Here is a 15,399-nt window from a genome sequence, read left to right as displayed (position 1 = left end):
TAGTAACACCTTTATAAAATACAAAATACAAGTTGCTATACAAAATTGAAGTTGCTATTTCAGATAATTATGAAACAGTTGCTATGAAATTTCTAATTATGAGCTTAAATTTGTTACTTATGAAATTTACCCTTTTTGAAAGTTGCCCAAAAAAGAACAAGAAGCTGCTAAGCCCAATGACATTCTACAGGCCCAAAAGTACTAGGCCCAGTAAGATCTTCAATTCTCTCTTTACAGCCCAATAACAATTTATAGGCCCATAAATACTTAGGCACATCAATTCCCCAAGACAACTTTTAGTAAGCGTTTCGGCCACGAGAATTTTTTCATTTTTTTCTTAAAAATTATTTTAATTTAATGAAAAAAATAAAAATAATAGTATTTGATCATAAGAATTATTTTTCTCATAAAATTTTAAAAATCATTTTAATTTATATTTATATTCAAACAAAATGCCAACTTTGACTTCTAACTTTAACTCCTAAATATTATTATTTTCATGCCCAAACGCGGCGTGGTTTCCTCTTTAAAGACCCTAACAGACAAACTACTACTACTACTATTGTTAATGCTGACACACTTGTTTTTCTTTCTAATAGGAGTTGAAAGATAGCAACTAAAAAACCCCAACCCGCCCCACCAAAAAAAAAAATAATTCTACTCTGTCACTTCAAGGTTCATTTCTATCTTTTTCCTTTTTAATTAATTAATTCAAATGTGATTCAAGGTTCAGTTTTTATTTTTGTTGGATTCTTGAAATGATGCTTATTTTTTGATGCATTTTTGAATAATTGTTATTATAAAGGTGTGTTTGGCTGCTTATTTTTTTTGGATTCTTGAAATTGTGCTTATTTTTGGATGCAGTTTTGAATAATTGTTATTATAAAGTTGTGTTTTGCTGCCTATTTTCTTGAAAATTGAAGTGGAACTTTGACGTAACTGGTAAAGTTGCTAACATGTGATTAGGAGGTCACATGTTCGAACTGTAAAAATAGTTAGGTAGGGTAAGACTGCTTACAACAGAACCTTGTGGTCCGATCCTTCCTGTACATAGAGGGAGATTAGTGCACTGAGCTCCCCTTTTTTATCTTGGATTCTTGAAATTCTGCTTATTTTTTGCTGCATTTTGAATAATTGTTATTATAAAGTTATGTTTTGTTGCTTATTTTCTCGAAAATTAAAGGGGAGCTTTGACATAACTAGTAAAGTTGCTGACATGTGATTAGGAGGTCATAGGTTCGAGTTGTGGAAATATTTAGGTAAGATAAGGTTGCTTACAATAGACCCTTGCGGTCCGGTCCTTGCTACACATAGTCGGAGATTAATGCACCGAGTTGCCTTTTTTTTTTTTAGGTTTCTTGAAATTGTGCTTATTTTTTGTTGCATTTTGAATAAACATTAGCATAAATTTGTGTTTTGCTGCTTATCTTTTTCTGGTTATTGCTTTCTTGAAATTGAAGGGGAGGCTTGGCATAAGCATAACTTGTAAAGTTGCTTCCATGTGATTAGGATGTCACGGGCTCAAGCTGTGAAAATAGCCTCTTGCAGAAATGCAGGGTAAGGCTGCTTACTATATGCCCCTGTGATCTGGTTCTTCCTTGGGCCTCGCGCATAGTGGGAGCTTAGTGCACCAGGCTGACTTGTTTTATGCTTTCTGTTTTTTGGTTTCTTGAAGTTAGCTTATTTTTTTGTTGCATTTTGGATAAACATTAGCAAAAAGTTGTGTTTTATATTTAAAGTTTTCGTCTTTGAGGGGATTATGGTGAGTTTTGCTGTGACTAGGAGGTCACCGGTTTGAGATGTGGAAATAGCTTCTGGACGCATTGACCCACCCCCCTCTTCTCTTTTTCCCCGGTTTCTTGAAATTATGCTTATATTTTGCTGCATTGTGAATAAACATTAGCATAAAGTTGTGTATTGTGTTTAAAGTTTTAATCTTTGAGGGAATTATGGTATGTTTTGGATGAGACCACTTGTCTTTTCTATAATTCTAATGTGATTTAAGTTTCCGTTTTTATTGCTTTATTTTTTCGGGGTAGTGGTTTCTTGAAATTATGCTAAATTTTGGCTACATTTGCAATAAATATCAGCTTAAATTGTGTGTTATGTTTAAAGTTTTCATCTTTGAGCTTGAGGGCTCAACTGTATAACTGCTCTATCTTTTTCTAGGTATTGGTTTCTTGAAACTGAAGGGGAGCCTTGGAGTAACTGGTAAAGTTGCTGCCATGTGACTAAGAGGTCATGGGTTTAAGCCTTGGAAACAGCCTCTAGCAGAAATGCAAGGTAAGGCTGCGTACGATACACCCTTGTGGTGGGGCCCTTCCCCGGACACCGCGCATAGCGGTAGCTTTAGTGCACCGGGCTGCCCTTTTGGTTTCTTGAAACTATGATTAATTTTGGGTACATTTAGAATAAATGTTAGCATGAAAATGTGTATGCGTGCTCCCAAACGTGTTGCCTAGTTGTCAATGAAGTGGTTGAGAACCATGAGGTCTCATGTTCAAATCCCAGCGGAGGCGAAAAATACTCGGTGATTTCTTTCCATCTGTCTTAGCCTAGGTGGACAAAGTTACGTAAGTTACATGACATGATACCTATTGCTGGTGGGAGGTAGCAGGTGTCCGTGGTATTAGTCGAGGTGCACGCAAGTTGGCCCGGACACCACGACTATAAAAAAAGGCATGTGTGTGTGTTATTTTTTAAGTTCTCATCCTTGAGGGTTTAATTGTATAGTCTATGTTGCTCGGACTCTCCCAAAAATATTGCCATGCCCGTGTTTGATCCTCCAAGTATGCACTGGTTTTGGTTTGGAGGATCCAATATGCACCTGCTGGCATTTTTGAAGATTCCGAAGCATCTGTATAGTAGTTGCTTGGGGATGTAAGTCTATGTCATGGGCCTGTTTTTGATGAGACACTTGTTTTTTCTTTTTAATAAATCAAATGTGATTCAAGTTTTAGGTTTTGCTGCTTATCTTTTTAGTGGGTATTGGTTTCTTGAAATTAAGCTTTATTTTGGCCGCATTTCGAATAAACATTAGCTTAAAAGTGTGTGTTCTGCGTAAAGTTTTCATCTTTTGAGGGTTTATTTTTTGTATTTGTTGGGAGAATGTATGCCTAAGGTTATGGGTCTGTGATGAGACATTAGTCCTGAATACTGTTATTTACTATGCTTAAATAATTGGGGTCTAAAGTGATGATCCAATACTTAAGTGTACAGAATCCGGTGGTAATTTTTATCAATCACAAATCACTTGTTATTGCACTTTACTTCTTTTGCAAGATCAACTCGTAGATGTCAAAAATCAAATGATGAAAGCGGAAATGAAATTTGAGATTGAATTGCTGAAGTGGGGCTAAGACGAATAGATATGAATCTAAAAATGAGGTCTTTCCCTCTTGCCTTAGTCGGACTGGTATGGTGCTTACATGAGCTTTGGTCACCAGTGTAGTGGTTCGCATACAGTTGTTGCTGTGGAAGTAATTAATTTTCACTTGACTAGATAATTATTAGTTGTTTACCTAGAATGGAAAGAAGAAAAAAGAACATTGATTTGTAAGTGTGCGGTTGGTTTTACCAGTGATCTATATATGTATTGGTGGCTGAATGTCAGATACAGTTATTTTTTGACGACTGAGAAATCTGTCTGGGGCCGATCCTTAAGACTAACCGCAGGATTTGGAACTTGGGATAATGGGCTGCTCCCTCTGCCGTTCTCCACTTAATAGTATATTTAGGTCTATTTCATTTTTTTTTTAATTCGAAGGCAAGAAAGGGGTTGTAGTCGATTATGGAAGTATGGATAAGTGAAAAACAGGATATGGGTTCAAACGAGCTGATATTTCTTTAGTTTTGAGAAAGGGACTTAGCTGTGGGACATGCCGAAATTCTTAATGCTTTTCATTTTGAGGAAATAAGGCTAATGATTTGTTAAAAGGGAAGGTTGGATGGAAGAAATCATTTTGGATGACGGTGGACCTGAGAAGGAGGAGAGTGGCATTTGAGTTCCTCAAAAGTATGCTCACATCCAATATTTTAGAGAAACATCTCATTTGCTTTTGGACGTGATGAAAATTAAGGATTAGTGAGAACATTGGAGAGGAAGAAATAGCCACCAAGTAGCTCTAATTACTATATATTTTGTATTTCTCTATTGATGAGGATTTATAAATTTTTGTCAGAGAAGAAAAGTGGAATACTCTTTCATGTTGTTCGTCTCTTTCATTAGATTTCCTTGAAAACCTGCATACAATTGGTATATTTTTGAATGTTCATTTTTATTTGAAAACACTCCCAGGTTACCGCTGCTCTACAAAGTATTCTCTAGAAATGGCAGCAACTGCAGCTTCAAGCTTGCAAATAGTGATAGCTAGGCCATCCATGCTCTCGACGAAAAGAATTTCCAGTTTCTGCTCAACAAAGTTTGGTGGTGACACTAGAAGACTGTCCTGGAACAGGCTTGCTAGTAGTTGTCATGTTTCATCCATTCAACATTTTAGCCGCAATTTCACATCTACAACTCAAAAGTTACAGAAAGTTGTCACCAAGGCACAATCAGAAGCTGATGATAGCAAGCCTGCCTCTGTGTTGCCGATTGATTTGCGAGGTTAGGTTCTGAATTTTTAGTTTTCAAAAGCTTTTTTCTATGCACTTTAAGATCTGAGGAGTGAGTGGAAGAGGTGGTGAATGTTTTTTTGAAACTGGTAAATTTCCATATCTACACACACACACACACACATACAAATCAGGTCAGTACAAGGTTGTGCAGTGCACAACCATATTTACGAGTCCTACCAAATCTATGATCCGATGTCTATAATGAGTCTAAAACATCAATAATAGAGACAAGATAATTTGACCATATCTGATTACACCAAACACACAAAATCAAGACACAATTTAACTTGATTTGTTGCACGCTATTTTCTACATTTTCAAAACATCTCGAATTCCTCTCTTTCCAGATTGACCTCCAAACGCTAGCTGGAACTATCCTCCATCTGCTTCTATTCTTTGCCTGCAGTCCGACCAGTTCCCAGCTTAACAGGGCTTCTGTAATCTTCCCTGGCATACACCATGACATGCCTCTTAAGGTTCAAAACAATTTCCGAAGCCGTCCTGTGATCTTGCAATGCAAGATCAAATGGTTGACTGTTTCTTCTTTCTCACCACGTAGGAAGCATCTGGGGCATAAGATTATTCCCCTTTTCTTGAGGTTCTCCTGAGTAAGAACTGCCTCCCTTGCCAAGAACCATAAAAACATGCCACTTTGTGTGGCTCCCATCACTTATCTTCTTACTGGGGAGGAGCCAGTGAATGTTGTCAAAAGATCGTTTTACTTTTCTTATTCCCCCTTTTAAATTTGGGATATCCCCTCATTGTTGCACGATTCAAGGAAAGGCGATACGTAATCTCTAGTAGAGAACCAAAGTTGGAAACATTTGCAGTGCATAATGTCCTTTTCGAATTCCTATCTTCTTTGGGTTACGATTAACTATATCACATGCTGAACTACTTCTGTGTTTGCGAACCGAAAGTAGCTTTTAGATAGTAGAGGGTATTTGTGTCGTCTTGACTCACATTAGAAACATTATCTGCCAAGTTGGAGCTTTTACAGCAAACACTGTGGTAGCATATTATTTGCTGCTGGAACTTGGGCGATGGATGGAATGTTTCAATTGACAGAGATTGTAATCTCATTTGTGGCATCATCTACTTTTATGCTATATTAATTTCCTTCATCTCTGCTTTTAATGTGTTCAAATTTGGAATCTCTGTCCGTGTAGCCTTCTGCCTTTTAAGAAAAATGTAAACGCTGTTTGCAGGTAAAAGGGCTTTTATAGCTGGTGTAGCTGATGATAATGGATATGGTTGGGCTATTGCCAAGTCCCTGGCTGCTGCAGGTGCTGAAATTCTAGTTGGAACCTGGGTTCCAGTAAGTGAAATTTACAATTTGTTGTGGTATCTCAGCTTGAACTCTCCGTATATCTTCAAACCTCTTGACGTCTTTGCATTTCTTTACAGGCCTTAAACATTTTTGAAACAAGTCTCCGACGGGGGAAGTTTGATGAATCACGCGTGTTAAGAGTCTAAACTTTTGTTTCTTTTGTACCTCTGCAGAAAAAGCTTTATGACTAATCTCGCACTAAATACATCTTCTCAGTTTGCCAGATGGCTCTTTGATGGAGATTACGAAAGTATACCCCCTCGATGCTGTTTTTGATAGTCTTGAGGATGTACCTGAAGATGTAATTCCAAAGCCTATGATTGCGTGAAATTATTCATTGTGTTCCAATTTCATTATCCTAAAACTGTTTTTTACTCACCTTGCAGATAAAAACAAATAAGCGTTATGCTGGTTCTTCTAAGTGGACAGTTTCAGTACGTAGTTCTCACTGTTCACACTTTTTTTTGCATGCTGAACAAACTGAGTAACTACCAGATCGAAAATTTGTCTTCCTACTACTTTTTTTCTCACGTATACACCGAACTTCTACTAATAGTTGTGCTGCCTCTCCCACCTTCTGCAGCGCAATGGTTATTGTTATACATGCATTAAGCAAATTACAGTTATCCACTTTTCTTTTCTCTGCAGCAGTTATTTTTTGTTTGTGTTTGCTATCATTTTAGGGCTGTATAAGGACGTCTTCATCTTCCTGATATTATGTCCAACCTCCGACGCTTGTGTCACTGTTGCATACTTTTCACACCTGATTTCTCTTGTTTTCTTATAGGAAGTTGCAGAATCTGTGAAGGAGGATTTTGGCAGCATCGACATTCTTGTCCATTCACTTGCTAATGGGCCAGAGGTATCATCTTTTGAGATTGTAAAACAGTAGTGCTTCTTCATCGGCGATCTTTCTCATGAAATAATTCAACCATTAGGTGACTAAACCTCTTCTGGAAACAACGAGGAGAGGATACCTTGCAGCAATATCAGCATCAAGTTATTCCTACGTATCTTTGCTAAAGCATTTCCTTCCAATTATGAACCCAGGCATGTATTTAGTTTCCCGTTACCGTTTATGTTTATCATTTCGCTTCTTGCCCCTTGTTTGCCAGTTTATAAGATTATGTAATTCCCAAAATATTTCCTTTGAAATCAATAATGGTCTTATAACAGGTGGTTCTTCTATTTCTCTGACCTATATTGCATCTGAGAGGATCATTCCAGGGTACACGTTACTCTTTCCTTTTTCTTGTTTTGTTGTTTTTAAATTTTAAATCTGTCCCTTTGAGGAATCATTGGTTGAAATATGTCGTATACAGATATGGAGGGGGAATGAGTTCTGCCAAAGCAGCACTTGAGAGTGACACCAGAGTGAGTTGTTCTATATTCTCTACCTGTCAAATAAGAAAATGGAAACGAACAGCCAAACGATTTTCTCCCCTTGAATCTCTAATATCCTCACTAATTTTGCTGCATCTAGTCATTGAAAGAGATCATTCTAATGATGTAGGTTCTTGCTTTTGAGGCTGGAAGAAAACAGAAAGTTAGGGTTAACACAGTATCTGCCGGTATGTTGTCTATTCATTGTCTGTTACATGACATGTAGAATGTTGGAATTGGAGAGTTACCAAATATAGAAAGAGGCATTGTTTTAAGGACATACTAAAAAGGGAAGCAATTCACTTATATTGAAACGGAGGGATTATACGATAACATGGAAGCCCACCAAGAAGCGGAGGAACCTCTAGTCCATTATATAATTCCAACTCATTTTTTCATGTTCATACAAAATCTTTATTGACAAGAGAAACATATCGCTATTCAGGCCCTTTACGAAGTCGAGCTGCAAAAGCAATTGGTTTCATAGATATGATGATTGACTACTCCCTAGCCAATGCACCTCTCCAGAAAGAATTATCAGCAGGTAAATTATCCACTCAAGTTATTTCTCACTAAAAATGTTTTATTTACGCTCTCTCCCTCGTCTTAATTTGCTGTTGTTACTTTACTTTGAAACTTGTTGTAGATGAAGTAGGGAATACAGCTGCATTCCTAGCATCGCCTCTCGCTTCAGCAATTACTGGTGCAGTTATTTACGTTGACAATGGTTTGAATGCAATGGGCGTTGGAGTCGACAGTCCTATATTTAAAGACCTCAACATTCCCAAGAACACGGAATAAAAGATATCGTGTGTTAGATGAGTTTGTATTTTGCTTTTTTGAATATTGTTTATGGTCAGAGCCAAGAGTGGCTCGGCCAGCGGCCTTTGTGAAATCATCTACTGCTGTATGACTGATAATTTATAGAGTAAATAGAAGTAATGAGTTTCCCTTCATCATCTTTCACTATATGTCCTCGTATTTGGTGATATAGAAACCTTAATTCTCCTTGTGTTGATAAGTTTGGCAAGGCGTCAATGAAAGATAGTGACAGACAGCGACAGTACCTTGGAGGCTGAGACGAGAATGGGGCATGGCTCTATGCACAGATAGCGACAGCATCGGCTCTACAAGTGAAGTGTTTTTGTTGGGTTTCTCAATTTATGAGTAATAACTCAAGGTGTGAAGCGAATACTTCCAGCAGCTTGAAGGTGACAGTAGCACCGGTTCTGTGAATCTTTTTGTGGCTACTTTGCCTGCTTATTATGGTGGCTGTGTTTTTAAATTTATTGATAGATAGCTTGATTTGTTGTTCTAATTGCTGCATAGTTAGCAAAGCCTCTTAAGTGTTGTTATGGGGATCATCTAGAAACATATGCCACCAATTTATGATTTTGTGGACACATTGATGGTAAGATCTTCAATTTCTGTAACTAGAGGTCTCGAGTTAGAACCTTGCATAACTAGAGGTCTCGAGTTAGAACCTTGCAAATGGAGAAGCCTCTAGTAGGAGCATTCTCAAGGCTCAAAGTGGTGCCGCTTAACTAGAGGTCTCGAATTAGAGCCTTACAAATGGAAAAGCATATATCCTTTAATGGACTCTACATAACACAAATCCAAATTAATCGAGTCATAGAGTTCCGATACCAAGTAGTTAGACCAGAACAAAAAAGAACAATGGCAAAAACATGAAATACCCTCCATTTTAATTTGTTTGTCTTACTTTTCTTTTTCGCCTGTTTCAAAAAAAATGTCTCTTTCTTCTTTTGACAACTCTTTAGTTTCATCTTTTCACATGACAACCACAAGATTAAATATTTTTTTTCGTATATCTGATTTATCTTTTATTTAAGACCACAAGATTCAAAAGTCTATTTTACTTTCTTAAACTCCGTGCTAAGTTAAAATCTAAGACCATAAGATTAAATGATTTTTTCGTATATCCGGCATATTTTTAGTTTAAGACCACAAAATTCAAAAGTGATACGGAAATAATCACGGATATGGACTTAGGAGAGTGCGTGTTGGACCCGAGCCTTGGCATGTGCAATTGAAGTGTAAAAGAGGCCCAAAATGCACCCAAATCAGCCCATAAATTACACTAGATGGTGCCCACTCTTTGAAGGGTCTTTTGGTCATTTTAACTTATATTTTGTAATAGCTATAAAGGGAACATTGCAGGGTTTTTAGATTTAGTTTTTTGATATTATTGTAAGTCTTGTAAGACTTGAAACACCACAGTTAGGGCTTGGAAAAGCCACCAACCGAAACTAGGGCAAGATCTAGTGTGGAACACTAGTGATTGTATTTGCTTGGAAACGTTGGCGCTTGAGAGGTGAAATTCGATCTCGTGTCACGTAAGAGATAGGTGAATTGTTGTGTGTAGTGTTAAAGGTCCAAGAGTGGAATAGACTCTTAGGTTTTTAAGATTATATCTTCGTGTAGTCTATCTATCTATCCTTTGTTTCTTTTATTGTAATCTTGTTAGTGCTTGTAACTTGTAATCGTTCCTCTTGTTTCTAGTGAACCCGCAACTTCTTGTTGTTGTTCAGCTTCTTGTTATTACATCTTGCTATCCATATTGTTAGTTTGTTGGTTGGCTGTTTTTAGGTGTTAAACACCACAATACATTTGTGTTTTTGTTGTTGTTTGTTGAATCCGAGAGGGGTCTTCCAAAGGGTCCACGATTTTCTTGACTAGTGGACTGTTTTGGGTGTTTGTTTTGTGTCTTCTTGGTCTTTTTTGTATCGAAATATCTATTTATTTCCTTAAACTCTGTGCTAAGTTAAAATCAGACAACCAAATTGAAACTATGAGGATTAGGAAGCAACAAAACAACAAATGATATGGTAACTATTGCTTTCAATAGTTACCATAGCTTTACATTCAAACTACACTAATTCTAAAAAAGAAATAACTACTCAAAACTTTATCTGACCAGAGAATAATGCCAACAAAAATTGATCCTATGTACACCAAAATGGCCTATTTAGAATATATAGACATACTGCACAACCAATGGACAGTTATATTTTCATAGCAGCTTCCTCTTCAGGCTCCCATTGCCAATGTTGGCATCACCTATTTCAGGAGAGTTATCGATGTCTGAAGCTTCGCGTAAAACCTTGCCATGGTTCCTTGACATTTTCTTGACCCGAGTGATACGTAATCTTAGTCGAGAATCTTCAACTGGAACCAGTTTATAAGCCTCAGTAAAGACTGGATTTGTCGACGTGTCCTTGTTTGGTTTATTAGCTTCTGTAAAGACTGGACTAGCCATTATGACCCTGTTTGGCATCAGCTCTTCTCCTTCTGGAACTGCTTTCTTCATCAGCTGTATGCACAATGACATAAAGCAAAATGTGTAAGTTCATTGGTAGCTCATTTAACAAAGAAATTAATCGCGATTGCATGTCACAAAAACCACTAGGATCGTACTAACTAGGTAGGCGTTTAGACATAGATTTCGTTATATAATTGGACATGTATTTCACTTGAAAAATGTTATGAGTGATTTAGATATAGTGATTCCATACCTCCCAATCAACAAAATCCAATCTGAAGACAAAGTGGCTGTATTTAACTTCACCAGACATAACTAAACGGGCAGCAGGACCATTCCTTGGAGCTGAAAAGGGAACAACATTAGAAAGGAAAGAGGGCAGGCATCTCGGTGCACTAATCTCCAGCTATGCATAGAGTCCGAGAAAGGGCCAAACCACAAGGGTCTAGTGTACGCAGTCTTGCCTTGCATTTCTGCAAGAGGCTGATTACACAACTCGAATCCATAACCTTCAAGTTGCATGACTGCACCACAGTTACACCAAGAACTAGGACAAATATAAAATACACTGTCAACAAAAGATTCAGAGAGGTATCTTACAAAGAAAGTGAGATCTATTTTCATCCACGTGTATGACAACTCGTCCATCTTTCACTAGAAAAGATAGTGCAAATAAATTCTCTATGGTTTGCGCGAAGCATTTCCTGTTAAGTACAAGATTCTCAAGCTTAACTCTCTTCTCCTTCTTTAGGATCTGAAACATGGTTGCTATGTTCTTGTCCGTATCTGTTATCTCCTCCGTGTTAAAGTCAAGCTGTGATAGAAGCAAGAAGATATACTAAACTCACAGCTCAAGCAGCTAAATGCACACTTTTACAGCATGAGAAGGACAATATTACCTCCTTTGGTCGAGCGCGCAAGTACAGCTGTGAACGTGGTCTACGTGTATACTTACGCTGCTTAACTTTGCGGTCCATTGGTCCAATCCTTCAGAATAAAGCAACAAAGAAATCACATAAGAATGCAAGAACAAATGTCTCACAAACCAACTTAATACTGCATATTACTGAAGCAAAACTTACATGGTGTGGCAACCTCTTGCATTACCGAAAATTGGTGAAACAGCATGACCAATTTTCTTCCAACGTAATGTATTTGCATTCTGAGAGTGTCTTTTTGCACTTCGCGACCCATAGACTCGGAGCAAAGAGGAGATGAACATATAAGGTGTAATACCATCAGTATTATGTGATCTAACAGAAGTCACCAAAGTTCTGGCGAGATCAAACAATGCCTCTGCATCGGCAACTTGCTCTCTTGGCTTTTTGACTGGTAATCCAAAACGATGATACTACGTTAATGTGCGATAAACATTATACTTCATCATCAATTTTACCCTCAGAAAGAACTTTACAAACTCTCAAGGATGCAGTACTAAACAAGAAAGCAGCACCAAGCAATACTTCATTACATAAAACACCCTTCATTGCCAAGATTAGGTTTTTAGTTCACTCCAGAACAAAGCAAAAAGAGTAAAGCATCTAGTACCCCTGAACTATGACTAAATTTTAGCATATTTTTGTTATCCTTTTGAGCTGACGCGACACCTTTAACGTGGGCCCCATTTTATGCAATAAAGGTTCATGTCAGCACAAAAGGTGACTAAACATCCATTAATATTGCGGCGGGGGGGGGGGGGGGGGGTTAATGAGACCCCTATGAAGTTGGAGTATGTCGTAGCAACTTTACTCATAGTTCGGGAGGTACTGGACGCTTATCTCAAGCAAAAAAACAAATAGCCCTAATATCTAAGAAGGAGCAGAGGGTCTATCAGAAACAACACAAGGTAGGAGTAAAGTCTGCGTACACACCACCCTATCCAGACCCCACTTGTGGGGATAACACTGAGTATATTGTTGTATCTCAAAAGGACAACGAATCTCACTTTCAACATTCTTGTAGTGTGTACAACTACAACTTCCTGATCACCTTCTTATAAGAGGGAAAACTAAACTTTGTAATTTCAAGGTGGGGTTCGTAGATGGTAGAATGCATACAAACCTTAACCCTATGCAAAATTTTAACATAACTTACAAGTTACAATAACAACAACATACCAAGTGTAATCTCACAAGTGGGGTATGAATATACGCTGACCTATCCCCTACTTTTTGGGATCTGGGATGGGATAGTGAGGTTCTTTCCGATAGAACTAACATAACTAACTGCAACAAATCTAGCAAGCATGCATGCAGAATCTAACTTTTCAAGGAACTTCATCAAGTAGGTAACTTTAGCTAAAAGTTAGTTATTCTTTCATATTCATAAAAAGCTTTCAATCATATATTCAAAATCTAGAAAACATTCCACATAAAGATAACAATTTTGACATCTATATATAGGCATAGCACAAAAATAAAATAAAATAAAATAAAGAAAGAGAGAAAAAAGGGAAAAAATTACCTTCATTATGAGAAGTTTCAATTTCTTTCATAATTTCCTTGAACTTCTTCGAATCAACACTACCAATATCATCTTTTCCATCTGTATACCACATCAAAAAAATAATTTTAAGAAAATCTTTCTTAGAAAATAATAAAAAAAAAGAATTCTTGTGCACAAAGCACCCGAGTTAGTAGAATCCGACTAGGGCTGCCATGGCCTAGACAGCCTACCTAATACAAATATAGGTCACACGCAAACAACTTTACTATTGTTGCAAGACTACCCTAGCCTTGGCCTAGAAGGCCAATGCAAATATTCATGGTTGCTTCTACTTTCACGGCTTGAACTTGTGACACATAAGTCATAGATGTTACTTTACGGTTGTCGTTTTTACAAAATAACATAGAACAAAAAATAAAAAAAAAAAGATTTTCCAAAATAACATGACAACAATGTTACCATGGCCTAGACAAACTACCTAATGCAAATTTAGGTCACACGCAAACAACTTTACTTTTATTGCAAGATTATCCTAGCCGTGGCCTAGAAAACCAATGCAAACATTAATGGTTGCTTTCAATTTCACGGCTTAAATGTGTGACATATAACATGAAATAACACGAAAAATAACACAAAACGAAAAACGAAAAAAAGATTTTCTGAAATCGACAATAACTTTACCAGAAATACTGTTTTGTATTGCATAATATTTGCAACGAACCCCTCTTGCTTGAGATTTCGGTTGCTCAGTAAAACCATTCGACAACTCAACTTTTGGCATACGATTTGCCATTTTTTTTTCTTTAATAAAATCTATGGTGAATAACAATATTATTTTGACATCTATTTATAGGGAGAAAAAAAAAATAATTTTTCGTTTCATTATTAATTCCTTGCTGAGAAAGTTTTGACTTTTGACTTTTGGGGACACTAATTTTGTTATTTTTAAAATTTCTCTTCGTAAATTTTGTGCAAACTCTATCCTTCTCACGTTTTATTGATGGAATTACACTAAATTTATTATTTTATTTCTTCTAAAATTTTATATTATCAGTCATATGTAGTTGTTATAGTACGTAATTATTTATATCTAAAATTACTAAATTTATATTTAAAGTGAATGATGGGATAGTATGATTTATATCATTACTAGAGGAGCATGGTCCCATGTCAGTACGAGCCTAATATTAAGATATTTTAATTATGTACGATAAGTTTGATGTCAATTTCAATTATGAATTATGAAACATGAATACACAAAATATATTAACTACTTGATAGTATTTTTCAAGGAATCAAATTATCTCACAACATAATTATGTATAACTTACTCATATAAAGAGATAATACATCAAAACCCTTCTGAACTTGTTAGCAAAACTTACTTTAGACCCTAAACTAATCGAGCAATTATTTACCCCCCTTATGAACTTTAAAGTGTATTAATTTTCCCCCTTAACTGTTGACGTGACAAAAAAAAATAAAGGCGTGTTTTAGTGAAAAAAGTATAAAATTTTTTTAGTGGGGCCCACTTTAATATTTTTAAACATTATTTTTTCCCCTTCTTCCTCACACCCCACCACCCCCATTTCTTCTTCTTCCTCACACCCCATTTCTTCTTCTATTCACCAAAATCTTCAATCAAATACACAATAATAAAATACATAAATTATACAACAAATAAACTTTCCTATAAAGATCAAGAATCAACAAATTAAATCCTAAAAATACATAAAAATCAATTCTTTAAGGCATCATTCTCCAAGAATTTGCTAAATTTCAACACCCAAAAAATTCAAAGAGCATCAAATCACAGAAAAAAGAAATTCATTTAAATTTTTAACCATTATTTTTTTTTACTTCGAAATTTTCAAATCTTGGAAATCACTACACTTAAACAACATGAGAAAGAAGAGATCAATAGCATCACGACTAACTTGTTTAAATGTTTATTGCTTTATCACAGTGAAACTATAGTTTCTTCACAAATCAAGATGTTGGAACTATATTTATCAACCTTATTCCTCCAACCAAGTTTACAAGCTAATTATAACCAGGGAATTGAGTAGAAAAATAAATTCTACAAATTTTTAACCTTATTCAATTTAACCAAAAAATCTGATTGATGAACTTTCTCGGAGCATCGATGACGAAATTATTCGCCAGAAAATGCTGAAACCAGTGACCAAAATCAATCGCAGCAGTCCACCGTCGTTGTCTTTGTTCCGATGATGGAGGTCAGTTGTTCGTAGGAGGAGGAAGAAGAACAAAGGGAAATGGAGTTTGTGGAACGGAGGTTAGTTGTTGTTCATGGGAGGAGAAAGAAGAAGGAGGAGGAACG

At 36.5% G+C, this 15,399-nt stretch overlaps 2 protein-coding genes across 3 annotated transcripts; one reads left to right on the top strand and one right to left on the bottom strand.

Annotated features, from left to right (window-relative positions):
• The first annotated feature begins 520 nt into the window (after window positions 1–520).
• LOC107873565 (enoyl-[acyl-carrier-protein] reductase [NADH], chloroplastic-like) lies at window positions 521–8,286 on the top strand. Of its 2 annotated transcripts, XM_016720475.2 has the most exons (13): window positions 521–675; window positions 4,298–4,606; window positions 5,826–5,935; window positions 6,025–6,080; window positions 6,164–6,248; window positions 6,334–6,381; window positions 6,735–6,809; window positions 6,886–6,997; window positions 7,124–7,175; window positions 7,270–7,321; window positions 7,461–7,518; window positions 7,776–7,874; window positions 7,977–8,286. In XM_016720475.2, the coding sequence occupies exons 2-13, from the start codon at window positions 4,330–4,332 to the stop codon at window positions 8,129–8,131; spliced, it is 1,179 nt and encodes a 392-aa protein (XP_016575961.1). In that variant the 5' UTR covers window positions 521–675; window positions 4,298–4,329; the 3' UTR covers window positions 8,132–8,286. The 2 variants fall into 2 exon arrangements, with proteins under 2 accessions (XP_016575961.1, NP_001311971.1); NM_001325042.1 differs by lacking the exon at window positions 521–675 and having other exon boundaries at window positions 4,330–4,606; window positions 7,977–8,131.
• A 1,825-nt stretch (window positions 8,287–10,111) lies between these two features.
• On the bottom strand, window positions 10,112–13,859 carry LOC107854409 (non-structural maintenance of chromosomes element 4 homolog A-like). Its single transcript, XM_016699425.2, has 7 exons — window positions 13,740–13,859; window positions 13,077–13,157; window positions 11,696–11,942; window positions 11,513–11,600; window positions 11,214–11,427; window positions 10,867–10,958; window positions 10,112–10,664 (listed from the first exon to the last, which is right to left on the bottom strand). Exons 1-7 carry the CDS (start codon window positions 13,849–13,851, stop codon window positions 10,365–10,367), a joined length of 1,134 nt encoding a protein of 377 aa, XP_016554911.2. The 5' UTR covers window positions 13,852–13,859; the 3' UTR covers window positions 10,112–10,364.
• Window positions 13,860–15,399: the final 1,540 nt, after the last annotated feature.

This window comes from Capsicum annuum, chromosome 1 (assembly GCF_002878395.1).
Source record: "Capsicum annuum cultivar UCD-10X-F1 chromosome 1, UCD10Xv1.1, whole genome shotgun sequence".
NCBI classification, from domain to species: domain Eukaryota; kingdom Viridiplantae; phylum Streptophyta; class Magnoliopsida; order Solanales; family Solanaceae; genus Capsicum; species Capsicum annuum.
This window is presented reverse-complemented; position numbering and strand designations above follow the sequence as displayed.